The 24626-nt window shown below is 40.3% G+C and overlaps 1 protein-coding gene across 2 annotated transcripts in view; it reads left to right on the forward strand.

The window, feature by feature from the left end:
- CREM (cAMP responsive element modulator) overlaps window positions 1–24626 on the forward strand; it is a 477898-nt gene that overhangs the window by 15564 nt on the left and 437708 nt on the right. The window contains exons 2-3 of one of the 2 annotated variants that reach the window (XM_049885057.1): window positions 1309–1409; window positions 22649–22772. The exons of the other annotated variant lie outside the window; for it this stretch is intronic. Of the exons in view, the coding sequence (XP_049741014.1) occupies window positions 1366–1409; window positions 22649–22772 (168 nt within the window). The 5' untranslated portion in view covers window positions 1309–1365. The remainder of the gene's footprint in view (window positions 1–1308; window positions 1410–22648; window positions 22773–24626) is intronic. 2 annotated transcript variants of the gene reach the window in all.

The raw sequence follows: 24626 nt of genomic DNA on the forward strand, positions 1-24626 counted from the left end.
ATGTGTGGCTGCCCACCGCCACTGCTGGCACAGACGTCTCGAAGGTACTTAGTTAGGGATAAGAATGTTTTCTTTTTTAACTCGAAAATAAGTACTCTCAGATATCCTTTTGTCCTTTTCTTTGCCGATTTTACTTCATTCAGCATGTCAAAGGAATATTTTTTAAGATACCAGTTTGAAAAAATGAAGTTTAAGAATCCAGATTTACTGAACCTATTGAGACTGGAGGAATCCCCATATCTTTTGCTCTGAGAATCTTGAAACTGAACTGAAATTACCCCCTTATATAGTATTTAAACTAAACAGCTGTTCAGCTAAATTAGGAGAGAATGTTCGCTGTGAGCATTGCTCTCTTTTAATAATTACCTGTATGAGATCAAATTGTCAGCAGTAACTCTAAAGCATAGACGAGAAGTTTCGGGAATAGTGAGTCTAAGTCAGTGGTGGTGGAGCGGTATAGGTAGAGCTAGGGAGAACAGTGGCACAGTGTGAAGCCACTGTTAGTGATTGTGCGTGGGAAAACTGATGAAGGGATGTACATTCTGCTATGTATATTTTCATTAAAGTTAAAAAATGGGGTTCAGTTGCTGGCATATTATTCTAAATGTCTAAAAAAAACCCAAACCCATTGCCGTCAAGTTGATGCTGACTCATAGTGACCGTATAGGACAGAGTAAAACTGCCCCATAGGGTTTCCAAGGAGCACCTGGTGGATTCGAACTGCCGACCTTTTGGTTAGCAGCTGTAGCTCTTAACCACTGCGCCACCAGGGTTTGGGTTTTCAGATGTCTAGAACAGCTTTTTTAATGGACTGAAGGCTGTCATAAGGAGGTTTTAAATGAACTGTTGGGATTTTGTTTGGAGCTAGTATTCTTATACAAAACCCAACTTTAAATTTAACGTAAATAAGAACTAGTTAAAAAATTTGTTGGAGTGAAATTTAAGAAAATGATAAATTTACTAAGTTTGTTAAGGAATTGTTAGCATTTTAAGATCGAGCTGATACCTCTGAGCTATGCTTGTGTGTATTAAATGGTTTAGACCATGCTCTACGTTTTCATCAGTAGAAAATAACCAGAAAAATAAAGCATTATTTAATGTTTTGAAAAATTTCCCCTGGGGAGATTAAAAAAAAAAATTAGAAGTAAGGTTGAAAAAATAATAAGGAATTGCTTTCAGTGTTTTTTTTTTTTTTTAGTTTCATATAAATTAGAGTGTACTTCCTGGCCTAGTTTGGAGAGGTTTTAATTTTTTAAAAAACATGAATAAAATGTTATCTCCCAATTCAACATTATAATTTTACTGCAGGATAAATAAAGAAGAAAACGGGGAAGGAGGAAAGCATTGATTACAAATGTCTTAATAATGAGCAAATATGGCAGGAAAAAGTATATTAAGACACATCTAAGGTAGGTAGATTACGTTTTTCTGTTCTTTTGAAAGTTCTACTTAGAGATCTTAAAGTTAAAATGATGGATGAAATGATGTATATATTTACATACACATACACAGTTATGTGTACGTATATATACCTGTACATGTAATTATGATAATAACAACGCGACAACACATACCAAGTCACTCAGCCGTTCGGTTAACGTAGCCGGCCACCTGCTGCTGTGCCAGGCACCGTAGGCTGAGTGGATGTGTTTGCCTTATGCTAAGGGCTACGCTTTTGAGATAGAAAGTAGACCATATATAAGAAAAAAAAAAAACAGACCACATATAAGGGTGTGGGCAATTCGATGGGATATTAGAATTAGAAACGTCGCCAGAGGCTTAATGTTCCTCCTGGCTTTTAGGCTATACTTGTACTTCACTTTGTAAAACAGAAGAAAATCTCTAGCAGACTTTTGCAGACATCCCAACAGATTTTTTCACACTTTCTTCAGTTGCTTTCAGAGACATTGTGTTTCATCAGTTGAACTGAGTTTTAAAAAGAAAAACATTTCTATGGCATTGTTTGTAAAGCTGTTTAAAGATAGAGGCCAGAAACACCTCTATTTTTAGAAGAAGTGAAAAAATTTTTGCAAAGGTAATACGCTCTGCACTGTAATTTATCTTTGCAAACTGAATACAACTCGGATTTGAGAAGTTTATTAGTTAATTGAACATCTTAATTATAATCAGGAAACTGCCTTTGTCTTACTTTTCATTTAGATATTTTGGGCCTGTATTTCCTTTTCACTTGTTTCTGCTATCCTATCCTTTAAGAGTGCTTTCCATTTCCTCTCATTTTTTCTCCTATTTATAGACCTGCCTCTTCCTGATATATATGTAGCCGAAATAATTATGGTAATCAATTGTCTAAGTATTTTTCTGTAATTGTAAATATAATTTTAAAGAGTATTTTTGTTTTTTTTTTAATTAACTTTTATTGAGCTTCAAGTGAACGTTTACAAATCAAGTCAGTCTGTCACATATAAGCTTATATACACCTTACTCCGTACTCCCACTTGCTCTCCCCCTATGAGTCAGCCCTTCCAGTCTCTCCTTTCGTGACAATTTTGCCAGTTTCCAACTCCCTCTATCCTCCCATCCGCCCTCCAGACAGGAGATGCCAACACAGTCTCAATTGTCCACCTGATATAATTAGCTCACTCTTCATCAGCATCTCTCTCCTACCCACTGTCCAGTCCCTTTCATGTCTGATGAGTTGTCTTTGGGAATGGTTCCTGTCCTGTGCCAACAGAAGGTTTGGGGACCATGACCGCCGGGATTCCTCTAGTCTCAGTCAGACCATTAAGTATGGTCTCTTTATGAGAACTTGGGGTCTGCATCCCACTGATCTCCTGCTCCCTCAGGGGTTCTCTGTTGTGCTCCCTGTCAGGGCAGTCATCGATTGTGGCCGGGCACCAACTAGTTCTTCTGGTCTCAGGATGATGTAGGTCTCCGGTTCATGTGGCCCTTTCTGTCTCTTGGGCTCTTAGTTATCATGTGACCTTGGTGTTCTTCATTCTCCTTTGCTCCAGGTGGGTTGAGACCAATTGATGCATCTTAGTTGGCCCCTTGTTAGCATTTAAGACCCCAGATGCCACATTTCAAAGTGGGATGCAGAATGTTTTCATAATAGAATTATTTTGCCAGTTGACTTAGAAGTCCCCTTAAACCATGGTCCCCAAACCCCTGCCATTGCTCCGCTGACCTTTGAAGCATTCATTTTATCCCGGAAACTTCTTTGCTTTTGGTCCAGTCCAATTGAGCTGACCTTCCATGTCTTGAGTATTGTCCTTCCCTTCACCTAAAGCAGTTCTTATCTACTAATTAATCAGTAAAAAACCCTCTCCCACCCTCCCTCCCTTCCCCCCTCGTAACCACAAAAGTATGTGTTCTTCTCAGTTAATACTATTTTTCAAGATCTTATAATAGTGGTCTTATACAATATTTGTCCTTTTGCCTCTGACTAATTTCGCTCAGCATAATGCCTTCCAGGTTCCTCCATGGTATGAAATGTTTCACAGATTTGTCACTGTTCTTTATCGATGCGTAGTATTCCATTGTGTGAATATACCACAATTTATTTAACCATTCATCTGTTGATGGACACCTTGGTTGCTTCCAGCTTTTTGCTATTGTAAACAGAGCTGCAATAAACATGGGTGTGCATATATCTATTCGTGTGAAGGCTCTTATTTCTCTAGGGTATATTCCGAGGAGTGGGATTTCTGGGTTGTATGGTAGTTCTAAGTGTTTAAGATAACGCCAGATAGATTTCTGAAGTGGTTGTACCATTTTACGTTCCCACCAGCAGTGTATAAGAAATCTCTCCGCAGCCTCTCCAACATTTATTATTTTGTGTTTTTTGGATTAATGCCAGCCTTGTTGGAGTAAGATGGAATCTCATCGTAGTTTTAATTTGCATTTCTCTAATGGCTAATGATCGAGAGCATTTTCTCATGTATCTGTTAGCTGCCTGAATATCTTCTTTAGTGAAGTGTGTGTTCATATCCTTTGCCCACTTCTTCATTGGGTTGTTTGTCTTTTTGTGGTTGAGTTTTGACAGAATCACATAGATTTTAGAGATCAGGCGCTGGTCGGAGATGTCATAGCTGAAAATTCTTTCCCAGTCTGTAGGTGGTCTTTTTACTCTTTTGGTGAAGTCTTTAGATGAGCATAGGTGTTTGATTTTTAGGAGCTCCCAGTTATCTGGTTTCTCTTCGTCATTTTTGGTAATGTTTTGTATTCTGTTTATGCCTTGTAGTAGGGCTCCTAAGGTTGTCTCTATTTTTTCTTCCACGATCTTTATCGTTTTAGTCTTTATGTTTAGGTCTTTGATCCACTTGGAGTTAGTTTTTGTGCATGGTGTGAGGTATGGGTCCTGTTTCATTTTTTTGCAAATGGATATCCAGTTATGCCAGCACCATTTGTTAAAAAGACTATCTTTTCCCCAATTAACTGACACTGGGCCTTTGTCAAATATCAGCTGCTCATATGTGGATGGATTTCTATCTGGGTTCTCAATTCTGTTCCACTGGTCTATGTGCCTGTTGTTGTACCAGTACCAGGCTGTTTTGACTACTGTGGCTGTATAATAGGTTCTGAAATCAGGTAGAGTGAGGCCTCCCACTTTCTTTTCCTTTTTCAGTAATGATTTACTTATCCGAGGCTTCTTCCCCTTCCATATGAAGTTGGTGATTTGTTTCTCTATCACCTTAAAAAATGCCATTGGAATTTGGATCAGAAGTGCATTGTATGTATAGATGGCTTTTGGTAGAATAGACATTTTTACTATGTTAAGTCTTCCTATCCATGAGCAAGGTATGTTTTTCCACTTAATATGTCCTTCTTAATTTCTTGTCGTAGAGCTTTGTAGTTTTCTTTGTATAGGTCTTTTACATCCTTGGTAAGATTTATTCCTAAGTATCTTATCTTCTTGGGGGCTACTGTGAATGGTATTGATTTGGTGAATTCCTCTTTGATGTTCTTTTTGTTGATGTAGAGGAATCCAAGTGATTTTTGTATGTTTATCTTATAACCTGAGACTCTGCCAAACTCTTCTATTAGTTTCAGTAGTTTTCTGGAGGATTCCTTGGGGTTTTCTGCATATAAGATCATGTCATCTGCAAATAGAGATAATTTTACTTCTCTTTGCCAATCCGGATGCCGTTTATTTCTTTGTCTAGCCGAATTGCTCTGGCTAGGACTTCTAGCACAATGTTGAGTAAGAGTGGTGATAAAGGGCATCCTTGTCTGGATCCCGTTCTCAAGAGAAATGCTTTCAGGTTTTCTTCATTTAGAATGATGTTGGCTGTTGGCTTTGCATAGATGCCCTTTATTATGTTGAGGAATTTTCCTTCAGTTCCCATTTTGCCGAGAGTTTTTATCATAAATGGGTGTTGGACTTTGTCAAATGCCTTTTCTGCATCAATTGATAAGATCATGTGGTTTTTTTCTTTTGTTTTATTTATATGGTGGATTACATTAATGGTTTTTCTAATATTAAACCAGCCTTGCGTACCTGGTATAAATCCCACTTGGTCGTGGTGAATTATTTTTTTGATATGTTGTTGAATTCTATTGGCTAGAATTTTGTTGAGGATTTTTGCATCTATGTTCATGAGGGGTATAGGTCTGTAATTTTCTTTTTTTGTGATGTCTTTACCTGGTTTTGGTATCAGGGAGATGGTGGCTTCATAGAATGACCTAGGTAGTATTCCGTCATTTTCTATCCTTTGAAATACCTTTAGTAGTAGTGGTGTTAACTCTTCTCTGAAGGTTTGGTAGAACTCTGCAGTGAAGCCATCCGGGCCAGGGCTTTTTTTTTGTTGGAAGTTTTTTGATTACCGTTTCAATCTCTTTTTTTGTTATGGGTCTATTTAGTTGTTCTACTTCTGAATGTGTTAGTTTAGGTAGGTAGTGTTTTTCCAGGAATTCATCCATTTCTTCTAGGTTTTCAAATTTGTTAGAGTATAATTTTTTGTAATAATCTGATATGATTCATTTAATTTCAGTTGGTTCTGTTGTGATGTGGCCCTTCTCGTTTCTTATTTGGGTTATTTGTTTCCTTTCCTGTATTTCTTTAGTCAGTCTAGCCAATGGTTTATCGATTTTGTTAATTTTTTCAAAGAACCAGCTTTTGGCTTTGTTAATTCTTTCAATTGTTTTTCTGTTCTCTAATTCATTTAGTTCAGCTCTAATTTTTATTATTTGTTTTCTTCTGGTGCCTGATGGATTCTTTTGTTGCTCACTTTCTATGTGTTCAAGTTGTAGTGACAGTTCTCTGATTTTGGCTCTTTCTTCTTTTTGTATGTGTGCATTTATCGACATAAATTGGCCTCTGAGCAAAGCTTTTGCTGTGTCCCAGAGGTTTTGATAGGAAGTATTTTCATTCTCGTTGCATTCTATGAATTTCCTTATTCCCTCCTTAATGTCTTCTATAAGCCAGTCTTTTTTCAGGAGGGTATTGTTCAGTTTCCAAGTATTTGATTTCTTTTACGTAGTTTTTCTGTTATTGATTTCCACTTTTATTGCCTTGTGGTCTGAGAAGATGCTTTGTAATATTTCGATGTTTTGGATTCTGCAAAGGTTTGTTTTATGACCTAATATATGGTCTATTCTAGAGAATGTTCCATGTACGCTAGAAAAAAAAGTATACTTTGCAGCAGTTAGGTGGAGAGTTCTGTATAAGTCAATGAGGTCAAGTTGGTTGATTGTTGTAATTAGGTCTTCTGTGTCTCTATTGAGCTTCTTACTGGATGTCCTGTCCTTCTCCGAAAGTGGTGTGTTGAAGTCTCCTGCTATAATTGTGGAGGTGTCTATCTCAGTTTTCAGTTCTGTTAAAATTTGATTTATGTATCTTGTAGCCCTGTCATTGGGTGCATAAATATTTAATATGGTTATATCTTCCTGATCAATTGTTCCATTTATCATTATGTAGTGTCCTTCTTTATCCTTTGTGGTGGATTTAAGTTTAAAGTCTGTTTTGTCAGAAATTAATATTGCTACTCCTCTTCTTTTTTGCTTATTGTTTGCTTGATATATTTTTTCCATCCTTTGAGTTTTAGTTTGTTTGTGTCTCTAAGTCTAAGGTGTGTCTCTTGTAGGCAGCATATAGATGGATCGTGTTTCTTTATCCAGTCTGTGACTCTCTGTCTCTTTATTGGTGCATTTAGTCCATTTACATTCAGTGTAATTATAAATAAGTGTTCAGTGTTGTCATTTTGATGCCTTTTTATGTGTGTTGTTGACAATTTCATTTTTCCACTTACTTTTTCGTGCTGAGACGTTTTTCTTTGTAAATTGTGAGATCCTCATTTTCATAGTATTTGACTTTATGTTTGTTGAGTCGTTACGTTTTTCTTGGCTTTTATTTTGAGTTATGGAGTTGTTATACCTCTTTGTGGTTACCTTAATATTTACCCCTATTTTTCTAAATAAAAACCTAATTTGTATTGTCCTATATCGCCTTGTATCCCTCTCCATATGGCAGTTCTTTGCCACCTGTGTTTGGTCCCCCTTTTTGATTATTGTGATCTTTTACATATTGACTTCAATGATTCCCTGTTTTGAGCATTTTTTTTTTGTAATCTTAATTTTTTGGTGTGATTTCCCTATTTGAGTTGATATCAGGATGTTCTGTGACCTTGTGTTGTGCTGGTATCTGATATTATTGGTTTTCTGACCAAAGAATTTCCTTTAGTATTTCTTGTAGCTTTGGTTTGGTTTTTGCAAATTGTCTAAGCTTGTGTTTATCTGTAAATATCTTAATTTCGCCTTCATATTTGAGAGAGAGTTTTGCTGGATATATGATCCTTGGCTGGCAGTTTTTCTCCTTCAGTGCTCTGTATATGTCATCCCATTGCCTTCCTGCCTGCATGGTTTCTGCTGAGTAGTCTGAACTTATTGATTCTCCCTTGAAGGAGACCTTTCTTTTATCCCTGGCTGCTTTTAAAATTTTCTCTTTATCTTTGGTTTTGGCAAGTTTGATGATAATATGTCTTGGTGTTTTTCTTTTTGGATCAATCTTAAATGGGGTTCGATGAGCATCTTGGATAGATATCCTTTCGTCTTTCATGATGGCAGGGAAGTTTTCTGTGAGCAGATCTTCAACTATTTTCTCTGTGTTTTCTGTCCTCCCTCCCTGTTCTGGGACTCCAATCACACGCAAGTTATCCTTCTTGATAGAGTCCCACATGATTCTTAGGGTTTCTTCATTTTTTTAAATTCTTTTATCTGATTTTTTTTCAGCTATGTTGGTGTTAATTCCCTGGTCCTCCAGATTTCCCACTCTGGGTTCTAATTGCTCGAGTCTGCTCCTCTGACTTCCTATTGCATTGTCTAATTCTGTAATTTTATTGTTAATCTTTTGGATTTCTGCATGCTGTCTTTCTATGGATTCTTGCAACTTATTAATTTTTCCACTATGTTCTTGAATAATCTTTTTGAGTTCTTCAACAGTTTTATCAGTGTGTTCCTGGGCTTTTTCTGCAGTTTGCCTTATTTCATTTCTGAGGTCATCCCTGACGTCTTGAAGCATTCTGTAAGTTAGTTTTTTATATTCTGTATCTGATAATTCCAGGAGTGTATCTTCATTTGGGAAAGATTTTGATTCTTTTGTTTGGGGGGTTGTAGAAGCAGTCATGGTCTGCTTCTTTATGTGGTTTGATATCGACTGCTGTCTCCGAGCCATCACTAAGATATAAAAAAAAAAAGATATAGTAGTGATTTATTCTATATTTGCTCACTGAGTCTTATCTTGTTTTGTTTTCTTTCAATATACGTGGATGGGCTACTAGATTGTGCTGTCTTGTTTGTTGTAGCCCTTGACTTATTTATGACCTATTACCAGCTGGTTTGGGCTGTTGCCAGATATATATGCCTGAGTCTATTCACTATTCTTGAGTAGAATCTGATTTTGGGTCATCAAGTGTGTGATGCACCCTAACACCTATCCAGCTTTAGAAGTAGTGGTGATAGTTGTGTGCACCAGATTCTAGTAGCAGCTGGGGTTCACCCTCTGGGGGGGGCAGGATGCTGACAGGCTTCCCCCAAGTGTCAGTGAGGTAGGAGTGTCTGTATTTGTATAGCAGCTTGGTGGGAGGGCTCTGCAGCTGTACCTTAGGCCCCCAATGTAAGTACCTCTACTGATTGGTAGGTGTCACCCTCCTTAGACCCCTAAGGCAAGAGGCTAGGTGGTCTGGGGTGAGCTTCAGCCCTCAGTTCCTTGTTGTGGGTCAGTTAGGGGTCTGTTGAATAAGTAGAGATATCAGACCTGAGAAACTTTTTTTTCCAGTAAATCCGCTTAAAAAAAATGCAGTCAGATCCCTATCAGAAGTGCCTTTGCATTATAACAGCCTCCTTTTTCCCTGTAAGGATGAAAGCCAGAGGTTTGGGTCATATATGCTTGGCTGGAGCTGGTTCTGTGTTTATAGTCCAATTAGGAAAGGATTTTTGGTCCCTGGGTTTTTTGTGATTCCTTCTCTCAGGCCGGAAGAATGGGTTAGGAAAAGACCAAAAAAAAAAAAAAAGGGAAAGCAAAGCCGCAGAGCGGGAGCCGTTTTTCCTCTGGCTCAGGAAATTCCAATGTTAATGAAGCTGCCTGGGAAGGGGAGGGGGGGATTCAGAAAAACAGGAGAGTAGCACCCCGGAACATAGCCAAAGTTGCTTATCTTGCTTGGGATGACTATTTTATCTGGGATTCCCGAGGGGCGTTTCGCCTATGTGTGCTGACTGTGTGGAGATTGTCCCCGAGGGTCTGGCCCGGTGAAGCTGCGGTCAGATCCTTCACTGCCAGTCCAAAGCTCAGCGTCAAGGGTTCCCCTGCTGGGACTCTGCACTCCCGGCTCTAAAATCAGTCGCTGCCTCCTGGGGATTTTTCGTCCTGCCAGCCACGTAGCCGCGCCGTCTCTGCGGACCGGCTGGGCCCCCTCCCGGGGTTAGTTCAGGGGAGTAGGGCTGCGCCCTGTGTTTGTGCCGTGACCGGATGCCGCGTTAGCTCCCCTGTGCCCAGTCCAAAGCCCGGCGCCAAGGTTCCTCAGCTGGGATGCTGCAATCCCGGCTCCAAAACCAGTCACTGCCTCCCGGCGACTTCTCCTCCCACCATCCGCGTGGCCACGCCACCCCCGCTGACCGGCTGGGCCCCCTCCTGAGGTCAGTTCAGGGGGCTAGGGCTGTGCCCCATATTTGCGCTGTCACAGATGTCGTGTTCAGCTCCCCTGCGCCCAGTCCTACGCCTGGCGCCAAGGTTACCTGACTGGGACGCTGGCTACAGGCTCTGAAAACAGTTGCTTCTTCCCCATAGTTGTTCGTTCTCCGTCTCTGTCACTCAGTTCAACTCTTAAATCTGTGTTTGTTGTTCAGGGTTCGTAGATTGTCATGTATGTGATTGATTCACTTGTTTTTCCGGGTCTTTGTTGCAAGAGGGATCTGAGGTAGCATCTACCTAGTCAGCCATTTTGGCCCCGACCTGTGTGCTTGTTTCTTGTATGTTATGGTTATCTACCTTTTGTTTGTATTGTGCTGTATAAACAAACAGTACTGAACTGTTCTTCAGTATTTTACATTGTTCTTGAGTATTTTTTGAAATTTTTATGGTGTTTTTGTGTTGTACAGTAACAGTACTGTACTTTTATTCTTGAGTATTTGAGAGAGTTATTGACATATGATACAGATGTTCTATTATAGTCCTAGAAAAATCAGTAAACACATATAATTTGTTTGAATTACTCTAAAAAAGTCATCCTAGAAATCTTAAAAAATGATGTTAATGGGAGATCCTATTTTTGTAAAACAATAGTTATATCATCATGTTATTGAATTGATTCCTAATATATCTGGAATGGTTGGGGATAACATTTGGTTTTGTATCTAAAGAGAAAAAGGTTTACTCAAGAACATAGAGAGGATTTCAGGAGAAATATTTAACCTTCATAAGAAAAGAATGTTGCTTCTACTCTTAGCCATTTATAAGTTTTAATATGCTCATTTTAGCAAATTCTTGTCTGTTCTTTTGGGTTGTGGAACCAATGTTTGCTAGCATTTTGCCAGCTCTTAGTTCATAGTGCTTAATGGACTTTTTGTGTGTGCATGTGTGTGTGTATGAGTGTGTGTGTGTATTTTTAAAATCATTTTCTTATGCCTTTATCGTTAAATGTTCTATAATTTATAATTGTTGGTCCTTTCTCTTAAAAAATATCATTTAAGATTCAAATACTCCATAATTAATTTGAAAAATTGTTATTGTTGATACAACTATGTTTGACATTTGGCTATTATAGAAAGTAAGATTTTGGGGGAAGAATTTCCTGACATGTCTTTAGTCTTAATACTTTTAGTTACAAAATATATAACGAACAATGAAGGATTGGAATGAATCTGTCTCATATTTTATAAATAAAATCTGTCTGGAGCTGTTGAGGTTCTTAATATAGTGGCGTTTAATAGGAGTTTCATATTTATTTAGAAATAGATTTGAATCCCATACTTTAAGTACTCCAAAGATAAATTTTTTCTAATTCAAGGACTTTTTCATAAGTCAAGGGAAATCAAGATTTTTCCGTTATTGGATTGTTCCTTTGCACCTTAACCAAAAAACCCAGACCCAGTGCCATCGAGTCAATTCCGAGTCATAGTGACCCCATAGGACAGAGTAGAACTGCCCTGTAGGGCTTCCAGGGAGCACCTGGTGGCTTCGAACTGACTGCAGACCTTTTGGTTAGTAGCTGAGCTCTAAACCGCTGTGCCACCAAGACCACCCACTTTAATTCCCTCACCAGCCCCATTTTCTAATGTGCCCAGGTTGAGAGAGAAATGACAGGTAGACACCTCCATCAGAATAGGAAAATGGTTTGATTTACGTGTATTGGTATTGTACGGGTGTCATTTAAGTTCTAAGTCCTGAATCTCCTGCTGAGAGAATTAAGCATTCAAATGTTAGTTAGTTGAATCTTCTGCCCTGAGTCCTGTTCTGGGACTGGCCTTCACTGGGCCTGGTAGGTCGTGCTGGAGAGCAGTTGGAGATAGACAGATGCAATAAACTTGTTCGTAGATGATAAAAACCAAACCGAACCTGTTGCTGTTGAGTCAGTTCCAACTCATAGCGACCCTATAGGACAAAGTAGAACTGCCCCGTAGGGTTTCCAAGGAGCACCTGGTGGATTCAAACTGCTGACCTTTTGGTTAGCAGTCATAGCTCTTAACCACTGAGCCACCAAGGTTTCCCTTGTAGATGATAGGGTTTATTATTTTAGATTGATAGTGTCGAACTTATTATTCTGTAGATGATTTTTTACCTTCAGATAATCTGATTTTATCAAACTTTACAAAATGACACGTACTGGGCACAGTATTAGGCGCTCTAGAAGAATCCAGTGGGATAAAAATTATAATCCCTACATTTTAGTGGGAAAGACAAAAAATATCTGAGTGAAGATTGTGGCAACAGTTGCAGTGTACCCAAAAACATACCCGTTAACTGTTGCCATCAAATCGATTTTGATTCATAGCAACCCTAAAGGACAGGTAGAACTGCCCCATAGAGTTTCCAAGGCTGTAATCTTTATGACCACAGACTGCCGCAGCTTTCTCTCACAGAGCGGCCAATGGGTTTGAACCGCCAACCTTTCAGTTAGCAGCTGAGTGCTTAACCACCCAAGCCAAAAAACCCTCTGCCATTGAGTTGATTCTGACTCATAGTGACCAGTAGGACAGAGTAGAACTGCCCAATAGGGTTTCTAAGGCTGTAAATTTTTATGGAAGCAAACTGTTGCATCTTTCTCCTGCAGAGCAGCTGGTGGGTTCGAACTGCTGACCTTTTAGTTAGCAGCCACACAGTTTAACCACTGCACCACCAGGGCTCCTTAAAAACACACCTTAGTATAAATTGATGTCTAAACTGGAACACTCAGGGCACTGGCTGTGGAAGGAACACTGGGGTCATAGTTAGAAAAACTTTTTCAGCTCCCGTCATGCTACCTGTTATGTGCCCATTGGAGAGTCACTTAATCTCCCAAACCTCATTGTTGTCATTATAGTAACATCTGATAGGTGCACAGTCTCACAGAGTTGTTGATTAATTGGTTTATTTAACACTTAGAGTAGGTTCTGTACTAGGCACTGGGGGATGCATAGAAAGCTGAGATGTGATCCTGGTCCTTGAACTGCTCACAGTAGTGTCACTATGTGGGTAAACGTTTTACCTGCTGTACAAGTGCTAGAGTGAGCAGTATTACTTAAAATACTTTGGGAACTCGGAAGAGTGTAATTCTGCCCAAAGCTACTGGAATAGGCTTTAGAAAGATGATGTCCTTGAGTCTAGCCTTGAAAAACTAGTAGGAATTTGCCTTTTGGACTAAGAAGGAGTGAAGGGCACTCCAGGAAGAGGGACAAGCATATGTAAGACGTTAGAACCAGGGGAATAAGATGTGTGTGCAGAGAATGGCTCCCAGTGAGGCTGGAGTGTACAGTATGGGAAGGCACGGAGTCACTGGAGATGAGGCTGTAGCAGTAAAGTGAGGCCATGTTGTGAAGTAATGGCATGACGTTTGATTAGGTCATTGAGTATGTGAAGTTTGTGCCACTTACCTTTGGGGTAAGATCACAGTTTTAACCTCCCTATGTCTCCTTTTCCTCATCTCTAAAAGAGAGCTAATTATATGGACCTTACTGAGTTGTTCAGAGTCCCTGGGTAGTTAATCATTTGGCTGCTGACTGAAAGGTTGACAGTTCAAGTCCACCCAGAAGCACCTCAGAAGAAAGGCCTGGTGACCTGCTTTTGAAAAGCAGCCACTGAAACCCTGTGGATCGCAGCTCCAGTGGAACACACGTGGGCACGCCCTGGGTTGGGATCCACTCAGCGTACCTGGTTACAGAGCTGTAAGGGTTAAAAGCGGTGGCGTTTATCACAGAGTATGTGCTCAGTAAATGGTAATGATGGTGATTGTTATTTTACGAACTTTGTGTTTTATGCTATCATCAGTAGGGAGCCACTGAAAAGTTTCAAGTGGAGAAGTGTTTTAAGCAGACTGATAAATGTTTTAGAAAAATAACGATTGGCATGGATTGGAGTAGCGAGACAAGAATGGTTGCAGTAGAAATGTAGGGAAGGGGACTTCATTGCTATCTGGAAGGAAGAATCATCATCACACCTAGTGACGATGGAAGTAGGGACTTAAAGAGAGGCGTTTCAGCATGGCATCTGGGTTTCTTGCCTGAGCAACTGAATGGATGGTAGGTTCCCCTTTCCTGAGATAGGACACTCAGGAGAAGGAACGTGTTTTTGTGGGGGTAGAAGAGGAGTTTAGCTTTTGGGCACATTGAGTGTGAGACACTGCAGAACAGCTGGCTGGAGCTGCTAAGTAAGCACTGGAGTTCAGGAGAGAGCCGTGGCCTAGAGACGTATATTTAAGAGTCGTAGGCTTAAAGATTGTATTTGAATACAGAAACGTAGATGATACCACACGGGGTGAGAGTTGAGAGTGAGGCGAGAAGGCCAAACACAGCCCTGAAGATATGCATTATTAAAGGTTCACATTGAGTAAGGGAAGGAATTGGCGAGGAACTTTGAAGAAATTGTCAGAAGTTGGATGAGAAGAAAATACAACGTCGAGGACGTCAAGCAAGAGTTTAAGAAGGACAATGTGGTCGGCAGTTTTTGAATACTGCTGAGGGTTCAAGCAACGTAAGAACTTAAAATGTGCATTGAATTTAGTGACAGAGATTGTTTATCTTTTCTGGAGACATTTTAGTGGCACAGAAGTCAATTTGAGGTTAGGTGGGAGGTGAGAAAATGAAGATAATGTTGGCAGTTCTTTCAGGTAGATTTAACAGTGAGAGAGAGGAGAAAAGTTCAAGGTCCAGTGTGTGTGTGTTTAAGATGGGAGAGACTTGAAGATGTTTAAATCTTCATAGAAGGAAACCATTAGAAAAGGAAAGAGAGAGTAATTCATAACATAAAAAAAAAAAAATAGGGCCCCTAAATAGGGCAGACATGCAGATAGGATCAAATAGAGGAATTTAAGAGTGAGGAGGCAAGAGGCACGGGAAGGTGGTGCGTGTAGATGTAAGTGGGTTTGTTGATTTGAGGGAGTTCTCATCTGAAACAGGAGGCAGGATCAAGTGGTAGATTAGTTCAGGGATTTGAGAAGAGAGAGAAAATATGAAACAGTTATGGAGTATGGGAGAGCAAAAAAAAAATGAGGTTGAAAACCATGAATAGTTTTAGTAATATTCTGTTTTGTGATTTTATTCAGTATTATTTATCAGCTTTGATGCAGGCATAGATGAGGCAGAGAGTTGGTTTTATCTGAGATTGATATTTACTAAGCAGATGCAACAAAAGGAAAGGGGACTAAAGAATTTAGGGTATTGGGAAAATAGCAGTTAAAATGATGGACTGTGGATTCTAAGTGGAATAGGGTGGGAAATGAAGAGGGGGTAGCTAATGGAAAGAAAGAAAGCAGAGACTTCAGTGGTCTGGAGGTCTCAATGTGGTGGGAGAACAGGTGTGAAGGGAGAACTGAGGGCAGGGAATGTGCTAGAAGAGTAGGGTGTTGCAGGCAGAGTGGGGTGTCGGGAGTATTTCAGAGGTGGAACAGTTCTCGACACTGACAAGGTCCAGTGTGTGGCCAGCCACTCGAGTAGAGAATGGCATTAAACAGGAATTAGAGGAAGGAAAGGGTTTTTATTCAAGCTTTAAAGAGACACGGAATGATAAAACCAGAGTTGGAGAGGAAGACTCCAGATGGTATTCAGTTTATATCCTGGAGGTGAGTTAATGGTGACTGCAGTATGAATGAGGACAGGATGCTACAATTGGTGACCTCCAGCCTCAGTGGAGCAAGGTTTTTCGGAGACAGTGGAGGCAGAGCAGCTGGGAGGCAGTACTGGGGGTCACAGATGATGTCGAGCCAGCCTTCTGCTCTAGATGGGCTGTCAGAGGACCAGCCTGCGTGAGAGCACTGTCGGGGGAGTGGCATTCCCACATTTCACTCACAGGCTTTGGGAGTCCACATAACACATTGCAGAGGTTTGGGAAGGAGAGTGAGGAATTGTATCGTGGAGGATGGGAGTGGAAGGAAGCACTAGTTAGGAGAGTGAAGGTGCAGTATGGGAGGAGCTTGTATCTTGGACTTGACTAGGGTGGAACATCACAGTTCAGTCACAGCCTAGGCTGTGGAGGCCCAGTGTCTATGATGTATGGCCTTTAGAATGGGCAGCAGCAGTTGTAAGGAGCAGCAGCTTAGCTACTTGGTTCATTGTTGAGGTAGGAGGTTAATCGACAGTGCCAAGTGGGAGTCCGGCAGGGAGAGTGAGCGGGGTGGCTGCCGACCGTCCATTGCTGCCTTTCTTCAGTAGGAGGCTCAGGGCTTTTTTGTAGTTGCCCTGGTTGTGACTGACATATAGACACATGATTCTGGGTTTGGAGCTTGAGTGGTTGGTGATGTGCTCTGCTGAAAGCAGGAATATAAGGGAAGGGACAGGTGCCTGTGAAAACTTCAGACTGAGATGCTCAATAAGAGGGAGGTGTAAATACAGAGTTGGGAGCCATCCACATATAGGATCAATGAAGCCATATATATGTAGAATGAAAAAGGAAGAGGGTAAAGGATTGTTGTTGTTGTTGTTAGGTGCTGTTGAGTTGATTCCGACTCATAGCGACCCTATGCACAACAGAATGAAACACTGCCCGGTCCTGTGCCATCCTTACAATTGTTGTTATGCTTGAGCTCGTTGTTGCAGCCACTGTATCAGTCCACCTTGTTGAGGGCCTTCCTCTTTTCTACTGTCCTTGTACTCTGCCAAGCATGATGTCCTTCTCCAGGGACTGATCCCTCCTGACAACATGTCCAAGGTATGTAAGACGCAGGCTTGCCATCCTTGCCTCTAAGGAGCATTCTGGCCGCACTTCTTCCAAGACAGATTTGTTCGTTCTTTTGGCAGTCCATGGTATATTCAATATTCTTCGCCAACACCACAATTTAAAGGTGTCAACTCTTCTTCGGCCTTCCTTATTCATTGTCCAGCTTTCACATGCATATGATGTGATTGAAAATACCATGGCTGGGGTCAGGCGCACCTTAGTCTTCAGGGTGACGTCTTTGCTCTTCAACACTTTGAAGAGGTCCTTTGCAGCAGATTTACCCAATGCAATGCATCTTTTGATTTCTTGACTGCTGCTTCCATGGCTGTTGATTGTGGATGCAAGTAAAATGAAATCCTTGACAACTTCAATCTTTTCTCCATTTATCATTGGTCCAGTTGTGAGGATTTTTGTTTTCTTTATGTTGAGGTTTAATCCATACTGAAGGCTGTGGTCTTTGATCTTCATTAGTAAGTGCTTCAAGTCCTCTTCACTTCCAGCAAGCAAGGTCGTGTCATCTGCATAACGCAGGTTGTTGATGAGTCTTCCACTAATCCTGATGCCCCGTTCTTCTTCATATAGTCTAGCTTCTCAGATTATTTGTTCAGCATACAGATTAAATAGGTATGGTGAAAGAATACAACCCTGACGCACACCTTTCCTGACTTTAAACCAATCAGTATCCCCTTGTTCTATCCGAACAACTGCCTCTTGATCTATGTAAAGGTTCCTCATGAGCACAATTAAGTGTTCTGGAATTCAAATTGACTACATCTATGGAAAGAGACGATGGAGAAGCTCAATATCATCAGTCAGAACAAGGCCAGGGGCCGACTGTGGAACAGACCATCAATTGCTCATATGCAAGTTCAAGCTGAAACTGAAGAAAATCAGAGCAGGTCCACGAGAGCCAAAATATGACCTTGAGTATTTCCCACCTGAATTTAGAGACCACCTCAAGAATAGATTTGACACATTGAACACTAGTGACCGAAGACCAGATGAGTTGTGGAATGACATCAAGGACATCATCCATGAAGAAAGCAAGAGGTCACTGAAAAGACAGGAAAGAAAGAAAAGACCAAGATGGATGTCAGAGGAGACTTTGAAACTTGCTCTTGAATGTCGAGCAGCTAAAGCAAAAGGAAGAATTGATGAAGTAAAAGAACTGAACAGAATATTTCAAAGGGCCACTCGAGAAGACAAAGTAAAGTATTATAATGACATGTGCAAAGAGCTGGAGATGGAAAACCAAAACGGAAGAACACGCTTGGCGTTTCTCAAGCTGAAAGAACAAGAAAAAATTCAAGCCTCCAGTTGCAATAGTGAAGGATCCCATGGGGAAAATATTAAATGACGCAGGAAGCATCAAAAGAAGATGGAAGGAATATACAGAGTCATTATACCAAAAAGCATTAGTCGATATTCAGCCATTTCAGGAGGTGGCATATGATCAGGAACCAATGGTACTGAAGGAAGAAGTCCAAGCTGCTCTGAAGGCAATGGTGAAAAACAAGGCTCCAGGAATTGATGGAATATCCATTGAGATGTTTCAAAAAACAGATGCAGCACTGGAGGTGCTCACTTGTCTATGCCAAGAAATATGGAAGACAGCCTTCTGGCCAACCGACTGGGAGAGATCCATATTTATGCCTATTCCCAAGAAAGGTGATCCAACCAAATGTGGAAATTATAGAACAATGTCATTAAAATCACACGCAAGCAAAATTCTGCTGAAGATCATTCAAAAATGGTAAAAGATTGAACAGTGGGAAATAGCCAGGAGAAAAGAGGAACCAATTAAGGTGATCACATGAGAATATTTATAAAAACAATGTGTAAAACATTTTGAAATCTGTGTCATAACTTCTAAAATCCTAAAAAAAATTTTTTTATTTTTTGACAACCTAAGATATATCTTTTCAACATTTCAACAGTTTCTACATGACCAATTCAGTGACATCAGTTACATTCTTCAAATCATGCTACCCCTGTTTCTGCCCTTTTCCAAATCATTGCACCACCATTATCTTAAACTCACTGCCCCCTAAGCTTCCCATCCAACCTTTAAAGTTACCGTTGTTGTCTTAGGCTGGGTTCTCTAGAGAAGCAAAACCAGTGAAGCATATATATATAAAGAGATGTATTTCAAAGGAAACAGCTCATGTGATTGTAGAGGCTGGCACGTCCCAAGTCCATGGATCAGGATAGAGACTTCTCCTGATTCACGTAACTGCAGGGGCTGGCGAGCTCAAGATTGGCAGGTCAGAGAGCAGGGCTCTTGTTCACAGGCCCTGAAGATCAATGAATCCCAAGATGAGCAGGTAAGCTGCTAGCTCAAGTCCCAAGAACAGGAGGTCAGACGAACAGGAGGCAGCTGCAGGATCCAGAGCAGGGAAAAGCCAGAACATCCGCTTGTATTCGGATGCAGGCCAGGAGCCCAAGGAAACTCCCTTTTAACTGATTGGTTACTCACAACAGATCCCATCACGGGGGTGGTCACATATAAACATGGCCCAGCCAAGTTGACACACAATCTTAACCATCACAATTATCAATTTGGACTCACATACGTAGATAATTCTTTAGCAGAGCACAATGCTCAAAGCAGATGTACTTTATAATTAAGATAAGCTATTTTTTTTTTGGTTCAAAAAAGACTTCAGGGAATAGTTTTGGTTTATCACAGGGCAATACTTTTGGGTGTTCATCCAGCCTCAGTGGCTCTGGAAAGTCTATAACTTCTAAAATCTTTTATTATATCTCAAAACATAAGTCTTGACTGGTTTAAGTGTACCTTTTTAAACATTAAAGCTTTTTTTTTATTTTATTTTAATGGCAGTCTTCCTGGATTCCCTTCTGTCCACCCCTCTCTCCGTAACGTTTGCTAAGCAGAATGACCTTTTTTTAATGACTCAGGATATAGTTATTGTGAATGTCAGTTATTGAATCATAACTCACAAATCTTTCAAATTCTTGATGTATAAAGAACTAGGCAGCTTTACCCTGTATGAATCCAAATTGCCACACACTTACTGACAGCTGTTACTTCTTATATGCAGAATATTTAGGAACTAGATATGAGAACTACATTTCAAATAAAAATGAATGTGTTGAAAGTATGGACCAGGAAGATTCCTTTGTTTTAGAAGCTTTAGTGTATAGACTTTGGGGCATTTGTTTAGCCTACTAACAGGTAACTTCTGCTTATTGTCTGGCTCTTGGCTGAATTCTGTGTTGATGTGAAATAGATGAAACTTTATACAATAAGGACTAACTTCCTAAATACTGAAAGACCTGGAATAGAGGAAGCACCTGAGTGAGGTGGAAATGTCTTTCTTTCTAGAATATTAAAAGCTGTTGCTAAGCTGGCTCCATCTGGCCTTTCCAGCCCTACTTCTACCCATTCTCCTTTGCCTCCTCCTTAATAAATCTACGTAGGACCTGCCACCCTTCAGCAAAATTCTCTAATCCTTTCAATTCATTCATTCCCTGAACATGCTGTGGCCTTTCTTTCCTTCACAGCCCTTTCCTTTTCTACCTGGTGAAATCCTAGTCGTCCTTCAAATCATATGGCCCCACCATCAGGCGGACTTAAACCATTCCCTCCTGGGTTTCCCAAAGCATTTCATACATAACGTCCTTCACGTAATTAGTTACTTAATGGCTAATTGTGTTCATTTCTGGACTACCTGGTAAGCTAAGTGGTTCTCAGATTTTCTTGTACATTGAAACTACTTGGATATACTGATTATGAAGTATGATTCCTCTAGAGAGTGATTCAATAGGTTTGGGTTTCAGCCTGGAAATCTGCTTTTTTTTTTAAACAAGTATTTGGTTAATTCTAATGCAAGCTGTCTAAGGCCCATACTTTGAGAAATTCAACTCGTTAATAAATTCCTTCAGGGCAAGGGCCGTGACTCACCTACCTTTGTATTTTCAGAGTCTGTCATATAGGTGGTTTTAAATGAATGTTTCTAAAATTAATAGAGTTTATTGGGGAAAGCCATTTCAGCTTGTAATTTTTGAGTTGAGTTGCAAGTTCTTGGGTAGAACCTTAAGGGAGTTTTAATAAAGGTGCAAGAAATATCACAGGACAACATTTCTCAAGTTGCTTCCAGAACACTAGTGCTAGGACGGGCTTCATGGAAAAACAGTGTAGTGTGGTTGTCAGATACGTTTGAAAAACGCTGCATGTTAAATCTGCGCCCTCCACCCTTCTCCAGGCACACTAGCATATTCAAGCTTCTGAGTAGTTCTGCCGCAAGGAAGCCTTTTTAATCCAGGATATTTAAAACTTTTTGACCAAGGTTTTCCCCTCCCCTCTTTTCCCAGCTAGTACCTTTTAATATCCTGCTCACATAAGCATAAGTGGAGAGGCAGGAATTAGCAATTTATGCAAGGTGACAGCCTGAACTTACTTACCTCGAGTTGGAGAGACCATGCTGGGAAGTAATAAGAAAAGAGATAGAACTGGGGAATGTTGAGGGAAGGACATTTTTTCATGGTAGGCTAAAAAAAAAAAAAGACATTTTTATTTTGGTATGATTGCTCTAAGTTGTCATCATTAGTTGTAAGTATGAAAATGACTTTGGAAAGTGAGAAGTCCCTGCCAGGTGTAGAGTGGTTGATAGCAAACAGGTTTGAGAGTGGAAGGCTGGGATTGAGGTGGTGTCTGTTGAAATGCAAAAGACAGTAGTAAGTGAGAGGTAGGAGGTGAAGGGTCCGTAGGACCCGGCAACTACACTGGGAAAATAGATTTGGACATTTTAACCCCAAGTTTTAAGTGGCCTGCACACTTCTGGGATGTCTATTTAGATTACTGAGGAGTTCCAGGGGGTGCAAACAGTTAATGCACTCTACTGCTAATCGAAGGGTTGGTGGTTGAGCCTACCGAGAAGCACTCAGAAGAAAGGCCTGATGATCTACATCTGGAAAACCAGCCATCAAAGACCCTGTGGAGCATGGCTCTGCTTTGACACACATGGGGTTGCTTTGAGTTGGAGCTGACGTTATGGAAACTATGTGTGTGTGTTTGTGTGTGTGTGTGTGTGTTTTTAAGACTACTAAGGTTAAAAAAAAAAATTTATTATTGGTGAGTGAAAAAATATACAAGAGAAGGGAATAATTCCCATAAGTAAGTTTTAAAAATTTAATTTTGTTTTATTTATTTTGTTTGCATTTCATAGTTTCTCCCAGTAGGATAAAATTTAATATAATATAGTTTGCCTTCTCTCTAGAAAGACTGAACGTAGAAATCATCAACAACTTAAATTGAATTCACAGGGAAACCAAAATCACGTCAAAAACTTTCCCTGGAAAAATTAGATTCTCCTCTTCTAAGTAGTTAGGGAGCTGCAGGACAAGTGGTCAGTGCTGAGTGATTCAGTTTGTTTGGAGGCTTTTAGTCAGAAGCTACTTGGTGCTAACAAAGCAGGAGACATTTATATTATAATGCATTTAGTTTATAGATGGAGAAACTCTTTCATACTACATCCTTTTATAAAACAGGTATATTAGGTCTTAAAACCTACAGAATACTTATACTTTAATGTAAAACAGAAGACCTGATTTTATCATCCATGCATACTAAGAAGAGGGCTTAAAACAATTTCCAAGGAGACTTTATTATAAGATTATTAAAAGTTGTTCTAAAATAAACTACTTCCAGTAAAGGATTTCACAGTGCTTCCTTGGCAGTGTTCCTTTGAACTTTGCTACTGAAACTATTTCTTGAGAAAATAAGACAGTACAGTTGGATGTCAGCAATGAATATCAGAAAGCTAGATAAAAACAGGGTAACATTTCAGATAGAGCCTTAATGCTTCTTCCTTTTTATTGTCTTTTCAGACAAATGGCCATGGAAACAGTTGAATCCCAGCAGGATGGAAGTGTAACAGATTCTGTGGCAGAGAGCGAGTCTGCTCACTTGCAGACTCAGGCTGGTCAAAATTCAATCCCTGCTTTAGCTCAGGTAAATTCAACTAGGCAGTAGGCAGGCACCGATGAGGGTTGAAGTATATGGAAATGAGAGTTATATGCAGATGCTGTTTTCCTGCAGTTGGTCTTTATGTTTCCCATCCTCTCAGGTTATGAACCATGCTTACTGACTTGATTTTGAAGAGAAGATATGATTTATAATTGCATTTTAACAGACACTGGCTCCCCAGCCACCATCACCACCACTGTGGGAGGGAAAAAGCAAAAACCCTCCTTTGATACGTTATCCTCTAATTACTAGTTCAGATGGTAATTCCACATTGTTACCGTCCTGTGTTTTTAGCTATAAAGATGCAGAAATCTTACCGTTTGCCCAGTGTATTTTTGGGTTTCTGTTTGCTCTCATTTCAGTTAGGTCTTAAACTTTGACTTGACCTTGTTCAGATAGCACCAGTGTGGCTTAGTCCCTGTTTCTCAGCTTCCAGAATTTATTTTTGATATAGCTATAAAAATATGTAGTAAAGATAAACACTAATGTGGTGTTTTATTTATACTTGGCCCAGTATGAATTAATTTATCAAGTACTTATTGAGTCCCTACTGCGTTCTAGGCACTGTTCTAAATCTCATGGTTGAATGGGATTGGACAGGTATTTAACAATAAACCCAACAGTGAAATGAGTGCTTTAAGATATTTTTGTACAAAATGACTAAGGAGTATAGCCAAGGGAGCAGCCAGTTGACCAGGAGTGTTTTACAGAGGCTTTTTCATTTAGCTCGACATAAAGGGAGATAGGAGCTGGCCAGGTGGATGAGGGTAGGGAAGCGTGTTCTAAGCAAAGGGAAGAGGGAAGAGTGTGTGCAGAGGCACAAAGCCAGAGGATGGGGCGCCTAGAGAACTACCCGTATCAAATCTATCCGGAGCCCAGTGTCTGCTGGGAAGTTGAACTGGTTTAGGTAAGCAGGGGGTGGTATTCGTTTGCAGAGTTGAGAGTATCCTGTGGTCAGTGGGGAATTATTGCTGCGTTTTAGATTACTCCCTGTTTAGAACATGTAAGCACATGGAGGATGGATTGGAAGTCACGGAGCCAGTCTCTGGGACACCATTTGGGTGGCTTGTGTAGTAGTGGTAATGTGGAGATAAAAAGGAATAGTGAGGTTCCAGCAGTAATTTGAAGGCAGACTGAAAGGACTTGGTGACCACTGGAAGGCCTAGGAAGAGCGTTAGGGCCTTTCTGTGATTGTCTCAGGCCAGACTGATTCCTGGGAGGTCTCTTCTAAGACTGGGCCCCATGGACTTGGCCTGCCTTCTTTCTTCTTTCAAGCTGCCAACACCCACTACCTGGAGGTTTTCTCCTCAGGTGTATCCCAGGGAGCTGCATCTCCCTGGCAGCACCCTTCTTTGTTACCCTGAGAGGCATGTAGACCTTTTGCTTTAAAAAAAAAAAAAAAAAAGACAACCTTCTTATTAAAAAAACAGTATGTTCACTGTGAAAAATTTACAAAGTATATGTTGTTAAAAGAAGAAAATAAAAACAGTCCATAATCTTAACACCCAGAAACATAGTCATTATTAAGATTTTGATGTTTATCCTTTAGACTTTTCGTAGCTATGAACTGGGTAGGATAGGACAGGGTGGGGTGGGAAGGGAAGAGGAGCGACAGAATAGGAGGGAATGGAATAGAAAGAATACTGTATATCCTTTTTAATGAATTTGGAATCTTCCAGAATGTTTATAGCCATGATCCCTGCTATGTAATTCTGCCTTTCTCACTGAAGTTGTAGTTGAAAGCGAATCTCCCTTCTGCCTTCCTTCCCCTCCCCTTAGATACGGGCTCACAGATTTCCTCCACTCAGGCCTTTTTCCCCAGCCTCCGGGCTCACAGAC

The sequence above is a fragment of the Elephas maximus genome, chromosome 4 (genome assembly GCF_024166365.1).
Source record: "Elephas maximus indicus isolate mEleMax1 chromosome 4, mEleMax1 primary haplotype, whole genome shotgun sequence".
Taxonomy (NCBI): domain Eukaryota; kingdom Metazoa; phylum Chordata; class Mammalia; order Proboscidea; family Elephantidae; genus Elephas; species Elephas maximus.